General features: G+C 36.5%; 1 protein-coding gene across 1 annotated transcript; it reads right to left on the bottom strand.

Annotated features, from left to right (window-relative positions):
- Positions 1-1,539: 1,539 nt before the first annotated feature.
- On the bottom strand, positions 1,540-9,921 carry LOC137723305 (uncharacterized). The gene is made up of 7 exons (XM_068462465.2): positions 9,075-9,921; positions 7,451-7,550; positions 6,844-6,909; positions 4,452-4,566; positions 3,665-3,747; positions 2,811-2,872; positions 1,540-2,156 (listed from the first exon to the last, which is right to left on the bottom strand). Exons 1-7 carry the CDS (start codon positions 9,272-9,274, stop codon positions 2,048-2,050), a joined length of 735 nt encoding a protein of 244 aa, XP_068318566.2. The 5' UTR covers positions 9,275-9,921; the 3' UTR covers positions 1,540-2,047.
- Positions 9,922-19,984: the final 10,063 nt, after the last annotated feature.

Raw genomic sequence — 19,984 nt, forward strand, 5'->3', positions numbered from 1 at the left:
AATGAGAAATGAGAGCTTGAATTTCTGGATAACTCATTTATATGGGAAGACAATTTGGTCATTTCATGGTGTAGGAAAAATCCTATTTCTGTCCGGTTGTTGTGCATGGCATGTGTATATTCGAAATGTCATATTTCTGTTGCAAGATTAAGAAACTGTCCTATTTCTGAATATTTCCCTAATTTTTAAGACAAAATCCCATCACCTTTTAAACCTCTAAATAAAACTCAAATTTCAGATTGCCAAGTACACAAATAAGTAACCGAATATTACCAAATATTTGTAAATATGCCATAACATCTTAATTATGATAACAATTTTAATTATCCACCATAATGATGGCAAATAAATGCCTCCTATTTAACATTTATGAAAGTGGGTTAAAAGTAACTTACCTTCATAAATATTAAATAGGAGGCCAAAATATTCTCTTACTCATTTCAAAATATTATCTTCACTTGTAAGTGAAAAGTTTTAAGTTCGATTCTCGTTAAAGGCGATTCTGAACCATATTATTGCTAGCCCATTATGAGGCTAAATCCATCTATTACCCGTAATAATATCGTTTGTTAAAAAAAAAATAAAAAATAAAAAACTACTCTAAAAATAAGGACAATACTTAGTGAGTACCCACCTATGCACGTAATTGAACATGAAAAAGACAAATGTCATTTAAAACTTTCTGAAAATTTGGCCAAACACCTATTACAAAATATTGTGTAAAAAATATGAGGTGACAGAGAGTCCATGAAGAGTTCCACTTTTGAGAATCTCTCAAAGTGAGATTCTCCGTGAATTTTCTATCACCTCACAGTTTAACGCAATTTCGTACCAATGTTATAAATTGTCGTGCCAAAAATATGAGATGACAGAAAAGTCACACTTTTGAGAGTTCTCTTAGCAATTCTCTTTATCTTGAGAACCAAACATTATCAATTTTCAACAAATCGTATAACCAAACAATAACTTTCTTCCCCACCAAAACCCACTACCAGACCGTCCAATCTCATGAAGAGTATCCAAAAGGAACCAACCTCACCCGTCAAAAACGAACCATTTCAATTTCCACGAAACTCAGTTTCATGCGTCCAAAAATATATGGGTTCCTTCCGATAAACCAAGTCTGACTCCAATCGCTGAAGAACAATCACACTCCAACATGGACACGCCTAATACTGAAAATTAATCCAAGCCTAAGGCCTGTTCTGATTGTATATTATGTTTTCTGTATTCCTCTTCCACACGGATTGCTTTTATGCTATTCCTATAAATATTAATGCTACGTGTGGAAGAGGAATACAGAAAACATAATATACAATCAGAATAGGCCTTAGGCTTGGATTAATTTTCGCGAGGCATTGAGCATTAATAGTTCACCCTATAGTATTCTCCCTGTGAAGACTATGAAGAACAAACATTCCACCCCATCCCATAACTTTATTCAATTATCTTTCACCTTCTTCACAGGGAGAATACAATGGTGTCTGAATGAAAATGCATGAACATTTCAAGTAATGGAGATCCTTTACGTGTTTCACCTTCGAAAATGGTAATAATTGCCCATATGTTTCGCTTATTCATTAAGTTTCACTGAAAGATACAACAAGTATCAACAACAAAGCCTTATCCCACTAAATTTCACCGAAAGATACAACCCAAAAAAAAAAAAAAAAACATGAATCAAGTACTTATTCTTACTTTTTTCATTCCCCCAACACATACGAAATACAGCAGAAAGAATTTTATTTCCTACTTTCTACACGAAAGCTAAGTCATGCCTAGCGATAGAAACACCATCATGAAATCAAATCTGAAATACTAAAACACAAAAGGGAAATAGGAAAAGATAAAAGAACTGACATCTCCATAAACAATTAGATCCCCTGCAGATTTTGAGATGGCAAAGGCGGGTCAACTCCGTTTTGTAGCCTGGAAGCCAGGATTTGATTTGAAGAAACTCCGGCCAAATTGGGCGTCTGGATGTGTTTTCGGTACTAATCAGAAGACCTTTTGGAAGCAAAGAACGCGGATGGAAGCTGAATAATGATCATGATTGCATCTGATGGGGTGGTATGCCCACATGGGTTGCTAGCTCTTCATTCATTTTCACCGGAAGTGGGGGCATCTGCTTCATTACGTCTGGCATGTCATTCAAGCTGTAGAGAGATTTGAAAAATAGGTTTATGAATATACATACACAAATGTAACAACTCAACACGTATCAATGTTCATCGTTTTAATAGAAAATTAGATCACTTGAGGCATTTTCTTCGCTATCGCAGCACATATAAAGTCAGCACTCGTGGCCGGTAATCAGACAGAACAATAATTTTTTAACAATAGAAGGCTGTGAAGGTAAAAGCAATGATGTCAGATTATGCACTACGGAACTCATGCATTTGAAGAACCCTACAATCAAGGTGAGTTTGGTGCATGCAGACTGCCAAGATAAATGAAGCTGTGTTCCTCACAGGACAATCTCCAAGTACTTCTTGTTCTCTATTGTTAATGAGCTGTCGTTTAAAACCAAAGGTCTACAGAGTAGAAGTTCCGAAAAGGTGGGTTTAATAGCTAGGAGAAGGGTTCAGAGTTGTAGGAAACATAAGTACGTCAATTTTTCAATATCTGTTCTCACAACATAAATATAAACAAACTATAAAATATGGCATTTAAGTGCAACTGTTAGCGTCTAACAAAAGAAAGAGAACACATGGGTATTGCAAAAATGAAGAAAATGCCTTAAATGATCCCGTTTCAGTTTATAATGAACAAAAGATAAAAAAAAAACAAAGGTAAAAATTACAGCATACTCATTCATGATCTTGAGGATGTTATCTCGAGTTTGGCAGAAGAGGTTGACGTTCTCCTGTATCTGAAAAAGGACAGGAAAAAAAAAAGCCCACTCCAGTTACCAAAGCGCCAACAACGTATCTATGAGGGACATTATCACCAAGATATTACATCATCTTTTTGGACAAGTCCTATCTTAAAAGTATGCATAAATTGTTTATATGCCAATAATAAAAAGAAAGGTCAAATGGTTTTTAAAGCGAGTAATGAACAGTGAGGTCAAACAAATTATGATTTTTAAAGACAAAAACATGAAATGATCCTCCGATTCATCAACCACATCACTGAGCCATCCATTAGAAACAATCGGAATACACAGATCAAAAAGTTGTAGGTTAAAGGACTCAAATATAACATTAAGGAGAAAACTGATGTAAATTTCTAGAGTTTTGGCATCTCTTTGGCCATTGGTATCATCAGAATTTAGGGAAAGCACAGTTCTGCTGTATCTTCAGATTGGAGTCCAGCAATTTCTTAATTTTCTGTTGATGTCAGGGATGTCTTGCCCGTTTTGGTTGACTAATGGTTTTGCTTTTATTTTTTTGCTTTACAGGACATCTTGACAATTGTCTTGTTTCCCTAAAAATAAATAAATAAATTTGAGGCCAAGGAAAAATAAATGCAATTAACACATACAATTACTCGGCGTTCTGTTGCTTATCCAGATAGTATCAAGAAAAAGATGTCAATTTTCATCACCATGCATAAACGGCACGTGCTTTAGAAACCCTTTGGCTTTGAGATTTCTGATACCATCAGGAGTTCGGATAAAATAACATGACAGGAAATAAATAATTCCATGACAGATCTATACCTGGAAAGCTGCAAGGTTTGCTGAGATTTGATTCAAGGCTTGGGCATTTTGCTCCAGAAGCTCTCCTGTAATACCACCAATAGCTGAAAACAAAACAGGCAGATATTAACAAGCCATTGCAACAATACATTTCAAAGAGGAAGCTCTAGAAATTAGAAACCAAAAACTTCTTAGTTGGAAAACGAACAACCAGCAGTCCATATCTGTAACATAAACACCACTCAACTGCCAATAAGCAGAATTAATGTACGTACGTATTTTAACTTGAACGAAAAATTTGACTTGACTATTATTATTTTTATTATTTTTAAAATTAGACAGAAGCGTTCAGGTTATACTTGCACATACCAAGGTCTATATCTTAAAAAGACACCCATTTCCTCCTCAAAGACATGAAAAGGGCATGTAGAATACATCCCAACTAGCTGTTTCACATATTGTGCTTTGCCTTCCCACAAATAAAAATGTAAGAACCATGGCTCCAATTTTATATTTAGTCTAAATGGCTATCAAAGTCCATAGGTGCAAACACCGCCCCTGCTCCGCCAAGCCCAAAGAAACTTAATTGACATATAGTGAGCAACTCAAACTAATAAGTAGAGGTTCATAAGGAAATCAGAGAAAGCACCATTTTTTAGGCATATATATTAGGGTTTGGTTGAATTCCTTTTTATTATAATCACAATACATTCAGCAATAATTCTTTCTCGTGTGGGATATGGATTTAGAAAACAACGCCAAAAGTATTTGAACCTCTGCAGAATAAATAGAGAGTTTATAACTCGACCTTTGTATGGGATACCATCATCGTTGTCCATAGTAATCATTGGGGGAGCATAGGGAGCAACATTAGGCCGGGCAGCAAAGTGAGATGGCTTTGCTGAAGTATCATTTACTCTCTCCTGAAAATCAAATGCAAAGATATTCAATGAGGACTTTGGCACAGAAAAAACAGGTATGCAAACTTTAATTACAGGGAAATGATGCAACATTATATATGCAATGTCATGTTTAACAAAGCACGAATTAGGGATAATCCACGACCAAAACAAGACGAAGAAGAAAGACTTCTCACAGCTCCTCACTTTTTCTTATGGAGTGAGAGCACAAAGAAATACAATACTTAGGCTGGAGAAAACACTACGTTCCTATTGTTAAGTTTACAGAGCACTGAGTAATTGTTTGAAATGAGTTATGAGACAATTAAAAATCTAAAAGCACAACTGCTGCAAAAAAGTTCCGAAATCCTGTTTATCAATTTTAGAATGAGATCCAAAAATGTTTTGAAATTCATTTTATCTGGCAGTGTAAGTTTGTAGTTTTTCAAGATATTGCTAGGACATTGCAAAATGTTTTGCATCTGCTTTCTTCCTCTATAGAAATATAGTAAATTATCTGTGTATCTGTACAATCTCAATTTTAACTTGATTTCATAATTAGATTGCTAATAAAAGAGTGTCATTTTATCAGTCTTCCATTTGCTTATATATGCAAGTAAAGAAAACAAAAAAATTTATCTCTTGATCTATAAGACTTGTGTATCAATTAGCAAAATTTGGGCTTTGTTAGCGTTGTTGCAATCTTGTTCTTTGGGCTTTGTTAGCGTTGTTACAATATTGTTCTTATATTTATGCAACATTAGGGATTATTGTAATAACTCATTTTATGGTATTTGATGTCTTTCCCCTTTTGTGCTGATTGCTGATTGAATATGAATGTTTGGAGATGTTTTTAGCAAACCAAAACAATATTATAGTGTTTGCTTGAAACAGGCAGAAACCATGACAAGAACTGAGTGCTCACAAACAATACCTAACGAACAGGTTCTATTTCATAAGGACTACCAGTTCTATGTATTATTAACAAAAGTGAGGTACTGAATAAAATGCTTCATGTAGAAGCACTACATATGATGTACAAATACAGTTCCAGAGCTAAGCTGCTGATTAACCCCAATCCTATTCTCTCCCCATCTCTTCTCCTTCTATTCACAGTTAACCCTATTCTTGCAATCCACAACTTAACATGGTATCACCAGAACCTGAGCTCAAAACTCTGCAACTACAATTTCCGCATTCATTTTAATTCACTATGCTAGGCTCTCTAGCGGCGGAAAGAGGAACAAATGAAGGCAGCGTTAGAATATAAAATAATTGTTAGCCAGCATACTTATAGTTTAATTTGAGGAACAGTAGCAAACCAACAAGATTTCTCAAACTTACACAGCAATTAATAACTTTTGTGCTCCTAAGAAGGGACAAAAAGCATAAAAGAAGCTTAGATTCAAAACTGTAATTGGGCAACATTTGATACTTTACTGGAGAAATAGATAAGGACTGGTACCACTATAAAACATAGGCGATAGACCAGTCCTCCACTACCAAGCTAAAATTGTTACAGACTTGAAATCAGATAAAAAAATTCCAAGATCACCATAACCTCAGAAGAGCTACTAAACATGGCTTTCTAGATGCAAGAATGATGTATATCACCACTTCAGCATACCATTAATGAAATATAGTAAATAGGATTGGATTCACCAGAGAGAGAGAGAGAGAGAGAGAGAGAGAGAGAGAGTTAGAGAGATTAAATCCAAAATGATTTAATCCTATGTTTGGATGAGGGATGAGAAACTTTAAAGTACGAACGAGCTTTAGACTCGATCGTTAAGAATGCACTATAAAAACACTACCAATGAACTACTCAAGCACTACAAAGCTGCTACTAAAACACTAAAATGCACTGCAATGACATTACACAAAGGAATTTCAAATGAGACCTTTCAAGGTGTTATGCCATTTGAGAGTTCTCCCAAATGTAGTGCATAGTCAGTTCAAGTCCGTCTATCTAATTTCTGTAGTTCCCCCCTACAAATTTAGCCTAAGTTCCATAGGACCTTGAAGTCCCTCATCCAAACGCACCACAAGGCTTATTAAGTGATTTGCAAAAATTTACAAGTAAAGAAACTAACTGATAGGGAATTAATGTGAATAAATGACAAACATTCTGTCACAGGGACATGACAAATTAGAATATTTCACACTACTTTACAGAAACAGATATGTATTATAGACAAACCAATAAGCAAAAAAAGAAGAGCATAATCAAACCCTTTTTCAATACGCATGAGCCTCAGGCCAAGTGTTATAGGATGCAAAGGGTGAGAGTACAGATCGTACCTTTTTATCCTTGCTTTTCCTTGTTAAGTTATGTTCTTCCTTCCTTCTCTTGCTGATTTCCTTTTTCTGGGAAGTAAGTGAACCATGAAAACAATCAAAATATAGTTTCAAAGTTCTACCCAAAAAAAAAAAAAGTACAGATTAAAGATAGTAAAGAATATTTCAAACAGATACTAGCTTCAGTAACATGATGTATTTGCATTATTTTACTAGTTTATACCAAAAAGCTACAGGTATCAATGCGTCTCACAAGTCACAGTAGATATAATAGGGATAGTACTTTCCGAAATGGTAAGAGGATAAGCTTCAACAACTAGCAGTCTACCATACAGCTTGAGAGCAGCCACTCCATGCACAAAGGCTCAAGAAAGGCCTTATGTCACAAAGATATTGACCAAGAGAGTAAGTATTGTATGTCTTATTTACGCAAATTTCAAATGTAATGTTAACAAGTAATTTCACTAGGCTATTCACATGTTTTCAAACTTCCAAACCAAATATGGTAGTTAATAGTTATACCAACATGAGTAAAACCTATAAGCCCAAACCCACACACATTTGAAGTCTTCAAGAGCAAAGGGCAGGAAATAAAGGTAATAAAGCTTACAGTCATCCATCTGCAACGTAAAGCCACATCTCGGACAGTCTTATTCTGCAGCTGCATGGCTATCTTTGCATACCGGCTTACGTTTGATTCTGTTGGATATCTGTGAGAGAAAATACAAAGGCCATATAACTAGATACCCTAATGAATGAACAGGAATAAGGAGGAAAAAAAAGTACACGAAAACTAAATTCCACAGCACAACACGAAGGTTTTGTAAAGTGTAAACAACCATCATCATATGGACAGCAAATTAGATGTTGTTTTTCGCTTTTCTCTCTTTGTCTGGAGAAACTGACATGACTTACATCAGTTTTCAGCATATATTTTACTCATTTTTCGTGCATATGGTGAGGTGCATCATATCTCTGATTTGGGTTTTTACTTTTTGTAAGAAACTTCCTTTGAAAGTATTGGGAGTACACAACCTTACAAAACAATGACAATAAAGGAGCAGTATGCACCAAAACAGGGAATCTACAAAATGTAATAAAAAGAGAAACAAGAATAGCAGCAAAGTTGTATGTATGGTGGTAAAACTTTGGCTTTGGTCTCCAGCAAGCTACATTTTTCGGACTCAAATCCCAATTCCTAACAAGCACACCATACCAATAACAAAATATCTTGCTTCAGTACTACCCTACTATATATCACAAACAAAAACTCCTTGATAACTGGAATTATTTCAACAACTGATCATTTAGGACATGAGACCCAAATAACGAGCAAATGAAAAATATTTCTCAAGCTACCAAACAAGCAATTGGTCAATTTCAAATTCATCATTCCAACACATCCAAAACCAATTTGAACGTATAAAACTCCAACAGAATAGTGCGCTCAAACTACATGATCATCAATAAATAAGGAAAGAGACCAAACGACCAACTATAGGTGTTAGACAGATGAACGTATGTATGTATCTGGCATGTGCATATGATATCCTAACTTCCACTCTGTCACTTAACTGAAATTTTCCAGCAAAGTTTCTTATTTGACATGTATGTCAGAATGGAAAAGTAAAAAGAAACCCTAGATAGCTAGACTCTGCATAAAAGCTTCGTTTTGATTTCTTTCAAGTACTCGAACTGAAGATTACCAAACAGCTTCGCAAGTACGCTGCCACACATCCTGGCATAAATTCACTTAGCATCGCACAATTATTGACCAGGTTAAATTCTTTATATGCTACTTAGAATCTGGTTATGGCACTCTACAGCATTCTTAAGTCATACATGCATTATATTTCATGAATCTTCCTCCAAACTATATATTGCAGGCTATCTGAAGGCTTCACCTTCCATAATTTTCATTAAATACCATAATACCTGTAATTCCTATAATCTAAATATCAAAGAATTGTAAATAAATAAAACTTTTTATAAACTCGTACAAGCAAACAGTCGCCCACAAAAAATGAAAAATATTATACTTTAAGACTGAAAATTTAATTTATAAGAACAGAAAAGCTCAAACTTCAGGCAATTTCCCAATTCAATCTAGCGCCCAAAAAATGACTACAATTCACCTAAAATTCAAAAGAAGCTTTAAAATCCAAGCTGAGTATACACACTACAAGAACCTCAAAGAGTCAAAAAAAACAAAAATCCCCAAATTCACAACTTACTTGGTGAGTCCATCTTCAAGAATTGCCTGCTCCTCTGCGCTCCAATCCATAGAAATACCCGGGTTATGTTTCATGGCCATGGCGGTGCCGGAACTCTCCGGAGCCGACACCGGCACGGAGTTTCCGTTACTCGGGTTGGTGCCGTTGAAGGACGACGAAGCGTGGCTAGGTTCTTGGTGGTTCCCAGATGGGTTCGCCATGAATAATTCTTGAACTTTTCCTCAAAATTCAAAGAAAAGCGAACAAACTTTCAATTTTTATGGCGAATCTGAGCAAAACCCAGTTCTCAGAATCACGTAATTCGGCCGTTGGTTCCCGCCAATTTCGTTGTCCCCCTCCACGAAATATCGAAAACCCAGATAGAATATATGCGTATATTGAAAACCAGAAAAACAGAGTACGGATAAATGAGAGAGAGAGAGAGAGAGAGAGAGAGAGAGAGAGAGAGAGAGAGAATTTACAAATTCAAATTATTTTACATGTGAATATACAAGAATTGAAGACTGAAGGGAGCTCTAGGCAAAGTGATGTACTGAAAAAATGGAGAGAGAGAGAGAGAGAGGGGGGGGGGGGGGAAGAGAGAGGTGTACGGAAAATCAAAGGGGGAGGGTTTTGAGTCACGTTTGAAGGTGTACTGTTTTACTAATGATTAAATATTCATTAAGCATCTAATAAAATGATTAGAAATTATTAAAGTGGATTTGTATTTTCCGTTGATATTTTGTTTGGACAAGTTTCTATTTCGTTGATCCTGCAACTTGTGCCGCCGCAGCCCACACCGAATAAGGAATATCTTTGCACAGACAGAAAGGAAAGAAAACGATTGACAAAAATCGTTCTTTTTCCCACTTTGGATTCTTTCTTTGAAGTTTTTATGAATTTACATTCCACATTCCACTTGATCGAAATTATCAATTTTCAACTACGTAATGTTTGTATAAGTTATTAAGGAATTTCAAAGTGAGACGATTGCAAGAAAGATTAACTTGTCTTGGTTAGTGTATGTAGTTTGCTCTTATGATCATGTATTACTCTCACTATTGTCATCTGAAAAGGAAATGATTACAAACACTTTTTATGTCCTACACCACCTTATTTAATTTTGTTCCTAGTCAATGTGCAATGATCAACTGGCACCGAGCTCTATTAAGGCTCGAGTCGTGGCAGACTTTATTGTGGAGTTCACCTCTTTCTGGAATAAATGACCAGCCAACTCTGGTTGGTCAACCTGCGACCAATGCACGCGCAACTCAAGGATCCCAAGTTGGCAATCTCAACCAAGCAGACCACTTGCATGACATGTGGCGCTTGCATGCATATGAATCTTTTAACCATAAAGGCACAAGTGAAGGACTTGTACTGATAACCCTTGATGGATCTATGCTTGAACAGTAACCCTCGCTTGGATTCAAGGCCTTAAAAAACGAGGCAAAATATAAAAGCACTACTTGCTGGCCCACAGCTAGCAAATGAATTATCAGCCAAAAAGCTATCCATCCATTCTGATTCTCTGCTAACCACCAATTAGGCATCCAGACAATACATGACAAAGCACTCAAGGGTGATCCAATACTTGAAAATAGTTCAAAGCTCTTCAAAGCCTTTCCAGTCTACATTATAACACAAGTTTCCTGAGCAGAAAAATCTCATGTTGATGCCCTTGCCAACCTCGGATAAACCATGAACCACCAATTCCGAAGCTCAATCCATGTCGAACACCTCGAACGACCTAGCATTGATGAGGTTCAACCCAAAGTAACGCAGATTGACACTTCGCGTAGCTGTTAAGACCTTATCATCGACTATCTCATGAACGAGACTTTTCCTTAAGAAAAGTTGGAAGCTCGCAAACTACAACACAAAGCAGCCTGCTTTTACATGAATGGCGATGCCCTACACCGTCAAGGATTCACTAGCCTTGACTTGAATTTCATCCCCTACCCTGAGATCCTAGCCATCACGAGTGTCATACACGAGGCCAACTATGGTAACCACACTAAGGGCATATATAAAAGCACTACTTGCTGGCCCACGGCTAGCAAATGAATTATCAGCCAAAAAGCTATCCATCCATTCTGATTCTCTGCTAACCACCAATTAGGCATCCAGACAAGACATGACAAAGCACTCAAGGGTGATCCAATACTTGAAAACAGTTCAAAGCTCTTCAAAGCCTTTCCAGTCTACACTATAACACAAGTTTCCTGAGCAGAAAAATCTCATGTTGATGCCCTTGCCAACCTTAGATATACCATGAACCACCAATTCTGAAGCTCAATCCATGTCGAACACCTCGAACGACCTAGCATTGACGAGGTTCAACCCAAAGTAACGCAGATTGACACTTCGCATAGCTGTTAAGACCTTATCATCGACTATCTCATGAACAAGACTCTTCCTTAAGAAAAGTTGGAAGCTCGCAAACTACAACACAAAACAGCCTGTTTTTACATGAATGGCGGTGCCCTACACCGTCAAGGATTCACTAGCCTTGACTTGAATTTCATCCCCTACCCTGAGATCCTGGCATCACGAGTGTCATACACGAGGCCAATTGTGGTAACCACACTAAGGGCATATCACTCACCTACAAGGCCCAACTCGCAGACTATTGCTAGCTTACCCCTTGCCAAGATGATGAAAATTTAGCCAAGCAATGTGACAAGTGCCAGCATTTCAAGCCCTTCAAAAACGCACCAGTTGACAAGCTCTATTTGCAGTTCAGCCTTTAGCCTTTATGCAATGGGCCATTGCTCTAGTTGGCCACTAAAGATAGGAATTAAGAAAACCACCATGCTTATTGTAACCACATACTACTTCACTAAATGGGTAAAGGCTAAGCCAATCGCCTCTACCACACAGGTGGCTATCAAGAAATTCTTATAGAAAAACATAATTTGTCATTTTGTAATCCAACATATTATCATTAGCAGTAATGGGCCCCATTTTGTCGATGCAAGATTTAATGAGTTATGCGAAAGATATGGCATACGAAAGCAAATGTCAACCCCTCAATATCCTTAAGGAAGTGAGCAAGTCAAAGCTTTCAACAAGACCATTCTAGATAACCTAAAGAATAGGCTACACCATGAGAAAGGAAAATGGGTCAAAGAACTTCCCTGAGTGTTACGGGCACAGCACACCAACAGAGGAAGACCACTTGGGTCATTGTTCTCCCTTGCTTATGAAATGGTGGCTATTATGCCTCCCCACATCCTAGTCTCTTTTCCGTCTACCAATATGTTAAACTTGGAGCAAAATGCATGAGAAATGGCAACCAACAATGATCCTTTAGAAGAAAACTGTGACAAGATTGTGTTACGAATCCTACTATCAGAAAAAGGTTTAGCCCATATATTTCTTAATTTGAGACATAGTTCTAAGGAAAGTTTACGAGACCGTAAGGGGAAAAGGATCCTGAAAGTTAAAGGCATCATAGAAGGATACTACATCATAGATTGAGTTGGTGAAAATGAGAATTACACCCTAACTACCATGAATGGCATCATCCCATGACTGTGGAACACCTCCAACTTGAGAAAGAAATATGCATAGGCAGTCCATAAAGCACACCTAAGACTAAGGCAAAATCTATCTTTATTTTGATATTATTATCTGCCAACACCTGTGTAAAGTCTGTTTCAAGCTATCGATAGCCACACAGTAACACTCGAGGTGGTAAGAAAACTCAGCAAGCCAGACTACACATATGACAACTTATTTTTACTATTGCTCAAAGACATTTGAGAACATGTCATTGGTGCCTGATACACTATAAGGATGCCTAACTGAGGTAAAAATCCACAAATCAATGGTCAATACTTCCAATGAAGTGCTCAAGAAGTGTAAGCTATTACCCTTATCCTCATGGTCTACCTTATGAGCATGAGTTAACGCCGATCGACCAACTTCATCTCAAGTCCGCATGGTTTGCCCTAGGATACAAGATCTAATCCCTCATTTTCAAATATTATCTCTAGAATCTCGAGGTATGATTTGGTTTTACATGATCTGCTTTAAGAGCCTAAATCGAAACTAGTATGCATTTCCAAATATTAGCTCTAGAAGTGCTAGACACTAGTCCGCCTAACAAGCAAGTTATAAGCTAAAACTTCATTTGCATGGTTTGTCGTAAGAGCACAAGTTAATGCTATTCTGCCCAACTAGAAACTCTCTTCCGTATGGTCCGGCCTAGGAGCATAAGTTAACAATCGGCCTCTCAAAACTCGTCTCTGCATGTTCTGCTCTAGGCATCTAATATAGAAACCCTTGCTTCCAATGATCCGCTCTAGAAACCCTATCTAAGATTTGGCCTCGCATGACTTAACTTAAGGGTCTAAGTTATAACTGGTTTTCACGTTCAATGACTCGTTCTAAAAGTGGTTTGCTAATTTTAACCTTTCTTCTAATGACCCGTTCTAGAAGCTCGAGATATGACTTATCTTGGCATGATCCACTTTAAAAGCTCAAGTCAAAATTAATCTGCACTTCCAATGACTAGCTCTAGAAGTGTTGGAACTAAACTTAACTTTGCATGACCCACTTTAAGAGTTCAAGTTGACATTGATCATAACTTCCCATAGCAATCTCAGGAAGTTCGAGGGCAAAAGGAAATCCATCTCGCATACTCAACAATCTTATTCGACAAAACTCAAGAGTTTACACCTTTAAAAGCTAATAAAAGGCGAAAACATGTGTAGACTGACTCTCGACAATAACCCACACAACATGCCACCATTGCCAGCGTATAGTAGGTTGAATGCCAATTAATGCGAAAAAGTGTGCCTTACCCTGCTCACTGCTACCAGATATCAACAAAATCCATTGGCATGACATGTTCATAACGAGTTGTGCCAAAAAATGTTGATCAATTATGCCAAGACAAGTGTCCCACAGATAGACACAGACATGGGCCATCGGCAGCATGAGTCTAAGACACGCCAAGATGAGTCAACGTTGTCACGCATAGCCTTCGCCTACAATATGCCCTCCCAACAGTTTTGAGCTCATTACAAGATGACAAGTCAATTAATGAGTCATACTAAGTGGAAGACAAACGACATAATAAAAGACAGTTCCCAAAATATTTGAGTAATCAAGTAATAGGAAGGAGACAAAATCTCTTTATTCAACAACAGAAAAGAAGTTCGACCAATGACCAATTAGGTGGAGGATACTCATCGCTCTTGCATAAAAATAGCCAAAAATATTCAAAAGACTTTATGAAGAAATAAAAAAAAAAAAAAAAACTAAAAGGGCATCGCACCAGGCATCAGCCCATCTAGATATGGCGATTATATTATGCGTTAGCATATTCGTGTCGTTTTCGTGACATATTCGTATCTTAACGGATCATGTTGTGTCAAATACATTAAAATGACGGGGTAATATGGCCCAACTCGAACTTGACCTATTAAAATTAACAAGTAATATGAACCGATTTGTCACTCGTTAAGAAGAAATATATTTTACTTCGATAAATAATTAAATAAAAAACATTATACTCAATTAGTATCAACTTACCACATTGTCACATAAATATTACTTCAAAACATAAAAACACAAAGTATTACATGCCCAAAAATAAGAGCCTAATAAAAAAATATTAATACATTAGTACATTACTACAAAATACTAAATGTACAAGGATATACAAATTGAAAAAAATGAACGGATTCTTAATGTATCAAAGCACATTAGATACGCTTGTGGTTGTGGTAGTGGCTTGGACGGAGACAGAGAGATGGTAAAGAGAGAATGACCATTGAGAGTTGAGACAGAGAGAATACAGACAAAGATGGTATTGGGTTACTCGCGGGTAGTAAAGTTTTTTTTAGTAGTTAAAAATTATCAGGCTAACTTTTTATTAATAGGTTGAAACAGGTTACTCGCGGTAGACCTGTATTAACGGGTTCTTAACAGATAGCCTGATAATGACTTGATTAGTTAACGTGTTGATTAAAAACCCATTGTTTTCATATTGTTTCATGTTTGATAAACAAGTCGTGCAAGAAATTGCCATGTTTAAGCCTAACGCGCCAGTGCACTTGGCAGAAGGCCCAACCGTGCTCTTTCTCTCCTTTTTTGTGAGCACACCAGGCCTAAAACCTCATAAGCCCCTTGCCCCATCTCCAAGCTCTACGACCCATTCTCTTCTCCCTTGCATAACCTAGCACCAAGTGCCAGCGGGCCGGCTTCCTCTATCCTCATCTAAGCAGATCGAGACCAGCGCCAGGCCTAGTCAAACTTTGTAGGGTAGGCCTAACGCTCGCCTCTCTTCTTGCGACTTGGCCCGCGCCAGTCCATTTGCATCGCGATTCCCAGCCGCTTGGCTACAACCGAGCTATTCCAATTTTGCACCGCGCCCCCTTTCGCACAATTCTTCTCCTCGACTCTATACCGAGCCGCACCAACCTAGCCCCATGGCATCCAAGCGCGTCGTGGCACACCAAAAAAATAAAAAAAATAAAAAACTTTTCATTTTCTTACCTTGGGTGCGGCGACAATGATGCAAAAGGTGATAGTCAACTCTTCAAAGGGCAAACAAAGAAGAAAACTGGAGGTGGGGAACAATTTCCTCTAGTTACCTCTCTTTTTTGTTTGAAAAAAAAAATTTGTTCTCTGGGTTTATTTAAGGGTAATACTAGGGAAACTAAATTTTTTAAACCCATTTTTGCAAACCAAATGATGTAATTGTAGATGGTTAGATTATTAATTATCAGTTAACGTGTTTGTTCTTATTGGTGACACATAATTTGGTCTTCCTAGCATTATCCTTTTTTTTCTTTTTTTTTTTTTGTTTGTCAAACAATAGATTTTGTTATATTAGATGTTAGATTAGCCACCGACTGAGTCCGAATCTACGTTATCATGCAAGGGCTCAACACCTTTCGTTAAATAAATTCAAGAATAAGTTGGATTCCTTTTCCCATAAGACCTTCATTTCAAATCTAAGCTCAAAATCTAATGCAAATTAAGAAACTACTTTGGGCTAGCCTACTCAACTTGGGATTTCTACACCTCATGCACATTTCTATGCACAACACAACATGTGTTGAGGCATTTGTGGAGTAAAAAATAATCTCAAAAATCTTGTAGCTGAGATGTGGACTTTTATATGCAACTGACAAGAATGCCATTATTAAATTGGTGAGGCCCACGTTTATTTCACGCTGAAGACCTGAGCTAATGACTACAATCTCTCCAAGCTTTAATGCCCATGGCAAGGAAATAAGACAAGGGAAATGAAGATAGGACTAATAACTAATCCTTATCTTTAAGCTTTTCTTATTAAAGATCAATTAAATCAAACAAATAATCACAACTAAGGATAGATAATCTCAAGATATTATTTAATTAATAATATATTTGAAACAATTCTTTTCTCCATCGTACGGATATCGCACCTTGGTCAATTAATGAAGACACATGACGTGGAAAATCATTAGTCAAACTCCTATAAATACCCCATTCTACACTAATTTTAATAAGATTGTGTTACGCAGTTAAGCCTTAAATTCTATCTTTTTAGAGAAACTGACTAGATTTTTGCTACCATTGAAGGGACTATCATGTCAGGGAAAATATTGAATCATAAGGGAAGATGTAACTAGTCCCACCCAAATAAATAAGAAGCATAAGGGTTTTGGCTTTTGGTTAAATAAATGAGCATGCGAGATCCCAGAACTGAGTTGGAGTGAAAGGGCAGGTCGAGAAATTTTTAGGAGTGCTGGGTACATCAAGTATCATGGTGTATCCTCACTCATTAGAATTTGATATCTTAGCTATTTTTCAATTTTATTTTTCAATAAATAAATAAAACTAAATCCTAATGAGTGAGGGTACACCAATGACACTTGGTACCCGGCACTCCGAAAAATTTCTCCTGCAGGTCGGCCAGTAGCCGAACGTGTTGCTTCAGTAAGTAATGTCTTGTTGAATGCTTTATGCTTTACCCGTCAAGTAATCAATCAGAGACCAGCAAATGGATGAGCCACCTGATTAGACTGCATTAATTAACAACTTAACTTAATAGATATTGCTTTGACCAGAAAAGACATGCATGTTGCTTCTATTTTCCATACAGAAATCTAATTAGGAACTGGCGCCCTTCCAGTTCTTATACACTCATATTCCTTTCTATTTGTACCGTCATAGTTAAGTTACGTTAACATTTTATATCAATATTATTTTTTATCTTATTATCTCTATAAAAAATTAGTATAAAATGTTAACTTAACTTAATCGTGATCGCATAAAATAAAAGAGAATAAAAATGTATAAGGACTGTAAGGGTAGAGAAGCCGGATCCATCTAATTAAGCCAATAGAGTTTGAACTTTGAAGCATGCATGGCAACTTGCATGAATATTAATAATTGAGCTGGCTGGGGTAATGGAATCCAGCATTCGCCGCCATATTATTATCACAGTTCATAAATTGGTCTGGCTCTTTAAATATTTTAATACTGAAACTAGTATAACAGGTTCATCAATTTCCATTTTAGTGTAGCTTGGAATTGAAAATTTTATATTTCAGATGCATAAATGTAACGTATAGATTCTAACATATGAGTTTTTTATGCCCGTGCAGAGGTGTCAAATCCCACGTGGACGTTGGTTGTGTTTGAACGAACCCACTTAATAAAAAATTAAGCCTAACTTATTTTTACGCCTAATCACTTTTTACGAATCGTGTCATGCTTTGCCTTATTTAAATATGTCAGTGCCCATACCATGCTCGTGGTCCCCGACTTGTTTAACACCTCTGTGCTCGTGTGAAATGCATCCCATATCCATTGTAGTTAACAAGTGTAAAGAAAAATGATTTTTTAGCTAAAATGATTTATGAAATTGTCATAACTCTTCGTATTGATATTTGAAATTTAAAATTAATAAAAGTGATCTTTAAGATTATCCACCGTCAATCACTTTGATCATTATGTGTGAAGAGCCTATGTTTCTAATCTCCAAGTTTACCATGAATGTGGTATTTTTTTTTGGGCAAAAAGGAATGGAATTGTGTTCTTTGTCGACAAAAAATGCAGTAACAAAATTGTGAAGTTTACAACAATCAACGCAATTAGTCGTTGAACAAAAAATATGTAAATATTAATTCCTAAAACTTGTCACAATGCAAAGCACTGATCCTTTTTGGTAACACTGTCAGGCCTTTCCTCTAGCATATAGGGTTTTAGGATGCAAATAAGGGAGGTATCGGTCTCTCTCCGGATGAGGAAGTTGGCGACCTTGCAGGCCTCTAGATCTGAGTCATCCTACCGACCTCAGTCTTTTCTTCTGGAATAGGATCGTCTCCTGAGCAAATGCTCAGGATCCTTATGACTAACCAACACGGGCCGTTGGATTTTGATCCAACGGTTACAAACAGTGAATCCTTTTAAAAGTTATAATAATTGTAGTTGTTGGATCAAAATCCAACAGCTCGTGTTGGTTGGTCATGAAGATCCCGAGCATTTGATCAGGAGAGGATCCTATTCCTTTTCTTCTCGTATAGAATTAGGCATATATAGCTAGGGCTCCTTCTTGTTGTCGGCGTCGCTTCCGACCCCAAATATCTCAAGACCGACCCCAGAATTAGCAATAAAATTAGAAGGTTTCTATGGGGCTTAGCTCATGTTAAATGGACGGTCAAAAGTGTTGATATGCTGTTGATGCCGATAAATTAGCTTCAAGTCTCAGAGTTTAATAACACGAGAACACAAACTGTGGTCTACTTTTAGCACGCGATTGCCAAGAACGATAAAAAGATATGTCGTCGGATACATATGCACACCAGACTTCACTTTTTGCCAGTCAACAATTGCATAGGTAAGTTATATCATTGGCCTTTGGCAGATATGCATGCATATTATATATGATATATTATATATAGAATAATGTTAGAGCAGTATATGTTTATATATTAGTCTCATTCTATTGGAGCATCTTTAAGTAACTTTAGTTGAGAGACACCTTGTGATCTCATTCTTTAACTTTTTTTAATAAGATTTTTTAGCCAAAATGGTCATTGAGATTTGCATAACTCATCACTTTGATCCCTGAGATTTGAAATCAACAAAAGTGGTCATTGAGTTTGTTCATCATTAATCATTTTGATCATTCCTTGAAAAATAAAGGACCAAATGACAAAAATACCCTCAATTTAATAAACAATTGGCCAAAATAATTTGACAAAATTTGAGGGTATTTTTGTCATTATATCTTTATTTAATAAAGATTTTTCAAGAAAATACCAAAATGATTGATGGTGGACAAACTCAGGGACCACTTCTATTAATTTCAAATTTTAGGGACTAAAGTGAGGAGTTATGCAAATCTCAGGAACCATTTTGGTTAAAAAAACCTTTTAATAATTATAATCGTTTATATTTTAGGGTGTCAGTCAAAGATCATCCTTACAAAAAATTGCCCGCAATCCAAAATCACTAAGACCTATCATTGTAGTGAAGAAAATGGACCAATAGGATCTTTTAGATAAACACTAATATAACTACCATTTAATTCAACGTTCAAATGATATCGGATTTGGGTGATTTTTTATAGAAGTAATTTTTGAATAAAGATCTAAAAGATAGACGCTTAGGTCATTGAAATACGATGTAGATTGAGGGATCGCTTATTGAAAGGAGAGTGTTATATATCATGATGATTGAATATATAGTCTTAGCAAAGCTTGTTCATGCCTTAGGAAAATGTCTTCAAAAACCTTCAATATTCTTCAAATAAGCATGATTTAAAAATAAATAAATATTAAAAAAATAATGGTTATGAACTAATGAGTCGCCATACCTTCAGCCATATCCAGCATGTCGAATAACTAAAGCCTATATAGCACTTATGAACTTTTTTTTCTTTACATAAATCATAAACCTCCTTAACTACCTATAATTCT

The sequence above is a fragment of the Pyrus communis genome, chromosome 4, assembly GCF_041283825.1.
Source record: "Pyrus communis isolate YQ-2024b chromosome 4, ASM4128382v1, whole genome shotgun sequence".
NCBI classification, from domain to species: domain Eukaryota; kingdom Viridiplantae; phylum Streptophyta; class Magnoliopsida; order Rosales; family Rosaceae; genus Pyrus; species Pyrus communis.